Genomic DNA, 6,544 nt, shown 5'->3' on the forward strand with positions numbered 1-6,544 from the left:
GCAGGGAGAGAGGAAGGGAAGCAGGCTCCCCACCAAGCAGAGATCCCGATGTGGGGCTCGATCCCAGGACCCTGGGACCATGACCTGAGCCGCAGGCAGAGGCTTTAACCCACTGAGCCGCCCAGGTGCCTCTCTTTATTTATTTATTTGGTGAGAACATTTAAATTCTAACTCAGCACATGTCAGCTATATAATACAGTGTCACCAACTACAGTCACCATATCTCACGTCTGGCTTTCTGATCATGGGGGATGAAATACTGTAGGGAAGAATGTAGCTCCCTCCCTTGGAACGCCCCCCTGAGTTGTCCCTTATGCTTTCTCAGTGCCATGGCTTGTGGGATGAAGATGACATCACCGACAGTGGCACGGACAAGGAAGAGTCAGAGGATGAGCTCTCCCTTAGTCGTGGCAGGAGAGCCTCCTCCGATTCTCTGAAATCCATCAACCTGGCTGCATCGGCAGAGTCGGTACACGTATCCTTCCCAGAGCAGCCTTCTGCCATCCGGAGGAAGCGATCGGGAAGCAGCTCCCAGATATCCCCCAGATCCAGCTTTTCTTCCAATAGGTCCCAAAGAGGTATCTATCACAAGATATCTTTAGGCTAGAGTAACTCCTGAGTTTTCTGGTTCTTCTGGTACTAGCGATCTGGGTCTCTGGTAAAAGGGTTTACTGGGTGCTGTCAAAGAAATATGTTGTGATAAGAGAAGAAAGTACTTTGAAAACAGACAGACCCGAGTTCAGATCCTCTCTCAGCTGTGGGACGGTCACTTCATGCTTCAAAATGTCTGATTCCTTCCCAGGACAAAGACTTCGGGTAGTTGTGCAAAGGTGCCAGGACACTGCCCATGTGGGCACATGCTAATTTTTAAGTCACATCCAGAGAATTCTGCTGGGTGTGACCAGAATACTATAAAGCACAATTCATTTCGAAAATATTTTTACATTTAATCAAGGGAACTTTTAGCAAAACTATCTATTTATACTCTTGTTCCTTTCTTATGAACTAGTGAGTATTACCAGCAGATAGACAGGCCCGATAGTTGCCACTCTTGGAGAAAGTGGGTTTTTGTATATATAGTGCTCCTGCCTGAAGCTTTCCAAACACCTGCATATCCATCTTCAGAATACGCTTTTCAGGCAGACATCGGCAGTCGTCCGATAACCATTTTGCAGTTAGAGAAATCTAGACATGAAAAAGGCCTAGGTCACTGACCCGATCTGGAAACCCCACAACCTGGGGTCCCTTCTTCCAGTCTCTTTCTTCCGGGGATAAAGATCCCATAACAACTTCAGAAAGAGTGAGTGTTGGGTGTAGAAGCCCACAGATGCATTTTACTGGGGAGGCAGAGGTGAAACTGCAGGTTCCAAATCCTTAGTCACTGTTCTTACAGGCACCTGTGTATACCCGCCCTCTAAATCCACTTCACGCCATCCCTCCGCCCTGGGGGTCCCAGGGGTTTCTGTGGTTCTTATGTCAACAAACCCATAGCTCAGAACATCTTGGTTTCTTTGTATTTCTAGGCAGCACAAGCACAAGGAACAGCAGTCAAAAAGGAAGCAGTGTTTTAAGCATCAAGCAGAAGAGCAAAAGGGAACTTTATATGGAAAAGCTTCAAGAACATTTAATCAAAGCAAAAGCATTTACCATAAAGAAGTGAGTGCCTGAACACATTTGCGTGGGGTGTTTTATTTTAGGGCCAGGAAGCTGGTATCAGTTGTTTGATATAAACCAGGACTAAAGGGCAGAGAAGTTACTTCTCATATCACAGATATCATCTGCTTAAGGCAAAAGAAAATGACCAGTTATCCCATTGTTCTTAATGGAGATATTACTGACATATAATATCAGGTTAAGTTCAGGTGTACAACATAATGATTCAATATATGCATATGCTGGGGAATGATCACAACGATAGTCTAGCTAACGTTCATCACCACGTATAGTCACAAATTATTTTTCTTATAATGAGAGTATTTAAGATTAATGTACAGTAGAGGATTAATTAACTGTTGTCACCATGCTGCACATTACAGCTCAGGACTAACTTATTTCATAACTGGAAGGTTGTATGCTTTGACCCCCTTCACCCCTTTGCCCAGTCCCCACTCTGACAACAACCAATTTGTTCTCTGTATTTATGAGTATGGATTTTTTATTTTGATTTTTCTTTAGATCACATATATTAGTGAGATCATATGTTATCTGATAGTCTCTGACTTGTTCCATGTATAATATATATATATATTTCAATGTATGCCATTGTGTGCATACACATTTTTGTTTTCCATTTATCCATCAGTGGACACTTAGGCGGCTTCTCTATCTTGGCTATTGTAAATAATGCTGCACTGAACCTGGGGGGCAGACATCTTTTTGAGTTAGTAGTTTTCGTTTCCTTCAGATAAATACCCAGAAGTGGAACTGCTTTCTCATATGGTAGCTCTGTTTTGAATTTTAGGGGGAGCCTATTGTTTTCTACCATGACTGCCCCAATTTACATTCTTACCAACAGTGAACAAGGGTCCCCTTCTTTCCACATACTCACCAACACCTGTTATTTCTTATCTTTGTGATGATAACCATTCTAACAGGTGTGAGGGGATGTGTTGTTTTTAAAAATCAATTTTCAGTGTGGTTCATTTTTATATCCATTATGTTTATAAGCACAGTTTTCCTATTTGAAGAATAAATGATTTCAGGATTCCTGGTTCAGGATTTCCCAAGCATCATCATGCTAAAGCCCAACCAGACAGACAGGGGTATGATGTCAAAGTTGGAAGGGACTTAGAGAAACACTCTCAACCAAGAGAGTGGAAACTAAGGTCCTATGTCACACAGCTCATCTCCAACAAAATGCTCACCATCCCATGTCCAAGTGCCAGGGACATAGGGCAGCAGATGAGCCACAGGAATGGAAGAGGTTCTGGAAGGATAGCGCTGAATGTGGGCTCCAAGACCAGGTGGGCCATCCAAACTGAACATGGTCTTGAATTGAAGGCAGAGGCTGGACAGAACAAGGTGCAGTCAAAAGCCCAAGGCACCACCTGGGAACAAGGAGGGGCACAGGACCCAAACAGGAGAAGAGCAGGGACTACCTAATGTGTCCCTGGTGTTTGGGTCAGACTCCAGGTCTAAGCACCGCCATATAGCCCCATACAATTCTCACCCCATCCCTGAGTCTCCGGTCTGCTTCTTACCCCAGTTTTCCAGTAGAGGAAATAAAACACAGAGAACTAGGGAGCATGCTTAGGGGCTCCCAGAGAGGGAGTCATTGAATCAGGTGACAAACCCCCCACCTTGAGACCTGAGACCACTGTTATGCTTCAAGCATGAGAAGAGGCCTGTGGTCTCATCAGCAAAGAGGGCTAGAGTGCCTTCCTTGGAAAGAAATTTGTCTATGCTCTCTGTTAGAGCAGGAGGCCCCTGTAGCCAACTCTGCTGAGCCTGAAGAGGGAGGTGTGACCTGCTTAGAAAGAGGGATGCAGAGGAATGGAATGATGGCAGTATCTGGTCATTCTTCCCACCCACCCCTCCTGAAGCAAGTGCTGGGGGTCTCTGTTTTGCAGGACTCTGCAAATATATGTGCCCATCAGACAGTTCTTCTATGACCTCATCCACCCAGACTACAGTGCTGTGACCGACGTGTATGTGCTCATGTTCCTGGCTGACACTGTTGACTTTGTCATCATCGTCTTTGGCTTCTGGGCCTTCGGGGTAGGTTGGGGACAAAGGCCACCACACGTTCAATGAGTAAGAGGGATGCTGTCCTGTGAAATGCCACTCATGGGTGAACCTGTTGTTTCCTTACCAGAAACACTCAGCAGCAGCAGACATCACCTCTTCACTGTCGGAGGACCAGGTTCCTGGGCCGTTTTTGGTGATGGTCCTCATTCAGTTTGGAACCATGGTGGTGGACCGAGCCCTATACCTGAGGAAGACTGTACTGGGAAAGGTCATTTTTCAGGTCATTCTCGTGTTTGGAATTCATTTCTGGATGTTCTTCATCCTGCCCGGTGTGACTGAGAGGTAAGGTGGAAGCTGGAGACGTGCACTCACTATGATGGGTTATCATCCCATAGGCATGGCCACAACAAAATCACCAGGTACAGATGGAGGCATGACAGAACAGCACCATGGGTTGGAAAAGTGAGAGGTCTTCATCAGCATTAAATTCAGTGTGACTCCAAAATGTGAACTGATTCCTTGAAAGCATTTTACTGCATGTCCATATGTATTCATGGAAATAGGATATTCAGAATGAGAGGAGAGATCTGAGTAAACCAGGGTTCTCCCATTGTCATTGTCTCTATACCTTAGTAGACAGAGATGAACTGAGACATGGTCTTACAGGCATTCCTAAAAGGATGAGGATATCAGCCTATGTCATATGAATAGTGGATGAAAAAAAATGGAGACCATTTAGTAGAAGAAAATATAGAGGGCTGGTGGGTGGTGGAGGACAGTAGTGTCTACTACATAAGGTAGTTGTAAACAGCAACGTGACAGTGTTTGGAAAGCACCTGACAGGAAGAGGGTAGGAGAGGGAAGCGTTCATCTCCATGACGCCATGATGCTGCCATTGTTAATAAAGCTATTGGTGCTGGTTAAGATGCACTAGAGATGAGGTCGGAGTGGGAGAGGCACATAAAAAGAGGAGACTAATGGTCGATGGGGAAAGGGCTAGTGAGATCCTTGGAAGTGGCTGGCTCCTGCCTTTCCCTCTGTCTCCTTGGAATCTAAGCTCCAGCCATATTGAACCTCTTTAGTAACTAGAGGGCACCACATTCTCCTGCACCTCAAAGGAGGCTCGCTACTCTTCTGACCCACAACCAATCCACTCTTCTTCCTCACTCTTTAGATTTCCCAGGCTGCCTCCACTGGAAACACTACTTGGGACCAAGCCAGTGCTTAATGCTTGAGCAAATGAGTGGGTTAGTGGGTAGAAGAGAAACAAGGGGGACTAGTATAAATGGAAGGTAATGGGAGCAAAGAGGCAGCACTAGAGCACGTGGGAGCACCCCTATAATGTAATAATAATGATCAATTTAATTAACATCTCATTAAAAGTCTTCACGTTTAACAGGAAAATTGATCTTATTATCATAACTCAAGGGTCATCCCTGGCCAAGCCTCATGAATAACAAGCCAATCAGGCTGGCTAACGCTTTTCCAAAGTATGACTAGAAAGTAAGGAAAACTTCTCTCATTTATGTGCTTCATAATTTGACTCAGTTGTCATTCCTAACAAGGAAATTCAGATCTCTTCTGACAATGTTGGAGCTACATGTCTGCTTTCACCCAGTGGGCTAGACTTTGACCTTTTGATTTCAGTGGCAATGCAAATATTTTAAAAGGAAGAATGGAATTAGGATAATTTTCCATGAGTCTAAAGCAGAACTAAGTAAAGAAAGGATTTTTTCCCCCCAGACTACCAACAGCCCAGTAAGTTTTTCATGCCACACTGTGTATGGGGAGAGTGAACATAGATAGCTTGGCTGATAAAATGATTCAGATTAAGGCAAACTTTTTGTAAAAATACTAGAATTTGTTCATGAGAACATTGTGGATCTTATTTGTTAGTCTTTAAAACAGAATAAATGTGATTTTCTAAATAAACCACATTCAACACCCATGGTAGTTAGATGATGAATTTTGATTATTTCTGTGACATTTGAAAACTTCAACACACATTCTCCATCAGCCTTCCTAGAAACTCTTAATTTCAGAGTGAAAGAGACCTTTAAAATATTTCTAGACCTACTAATTCCACAGATGAAGGTGGGTGAAACCAAACCCAAGACGGATTCCCAAAGTCACTCAACTAGCTAGTAGTGAGATCAGATCCCAATCACAGACCTCTTGACCCAGTTGTTATGCTACACCTCTCCTCCCATGGGGAGCATCCTATACTCACTTCCAAGCAGTTTTGTTATCATAATATAACCTACTATTCATTATGCACTTATGAAAAGAATTTAATTTTTTCACCCCCAGCAGAGAGCTCCAGAACATCGATCTTGCCCTGTCTCGATAGAACAGCCTCAACAAAGACTGATGTTTCCAGGACCATGGCAATGGCGAAACCCTAGAGAATCCTTTAGCAGGATCAAATCACCAAATAGTTGGGTCGTTCCCACTTGTATGAGTTTCTTATTGATGCTGTTACAAATTACCACCAACTAAGGACTTAAAACAAAATAAATTTATCACCTTAAAGTTGTATAGGCCAGACGTCTGATACAGTTCTCACTGGACTAAAATCAAGGTGTTGGCAGGGCTGCATTCCTTTCTAAAGGCCCTCAGGTGGGTCGCCGGGATGGCTCGATTGGTTAAGTGACTACCTTCAGCTCAGGTCATGAGCCCAGGGTCCTGGGATCAAGCCTCACATCGGGCTCCCTGCTCAATTGGGAGCCTGCTTCTCCTCTGTCTCTGTTTCTGCTCTCTCGCTCACACTCACTCTCTCTCAAATAAATAAATAACATCTTGAAAAAAATAAAATAAAATAAAATAAAATAAAATAAAATAAAATAAAATAAAATAA

General features: G+C 43.8%; 1 protein-coding gene across 4 annotated transcripts in view; it reads left to right on the top strand.

Annotated features, from left to right (window-relative positions):
• PIEZO2 (piezo type mechanosensitive ion channel component 2) overlaps positions 1–6,544 on the top strand; it is a 454,403-nt gene that overhangs the window by 427,798 nt on the left and 20,061 nt on the right. For all 4 annotated transcript variants that reach the window (XM_059409177.1, XM_059409173.1, XM_059409174.1 and 1 more), the window contains 4 exons: positions 326–578; positions 1,524–1,656; positions 3,570–3,717; positions 3,815–4,029. In XM_059409177.1, coding sequence (XP_059265160.1) covers positions 326–578; positions 1,524–1,656; positions 3,570–3,717; positions 3,815–4,029 — 749 coding nt within the window. The remainder of the gene's footprint in view (positions 1–325; positions 579–1,523; positions 1,657–3,569; positions 3,718–3,814; positions 4,030–6,544) is intronic.

Source organism: Mustela nigripes, chromosome 8 (assembly GCF_022355385.1).
Source record: "Mustela nigripes isolate SB6536 chromosome 8, MUSNIG.SB6536, whole genome shotgun sequence".
NCBI classification, from domain to species: domain Eukaryota; kingdom Metazoa; phylum Chordata; class Mammalia; order Carnivora; family Mustelidae; genus Mustela; species Mustela nigripes.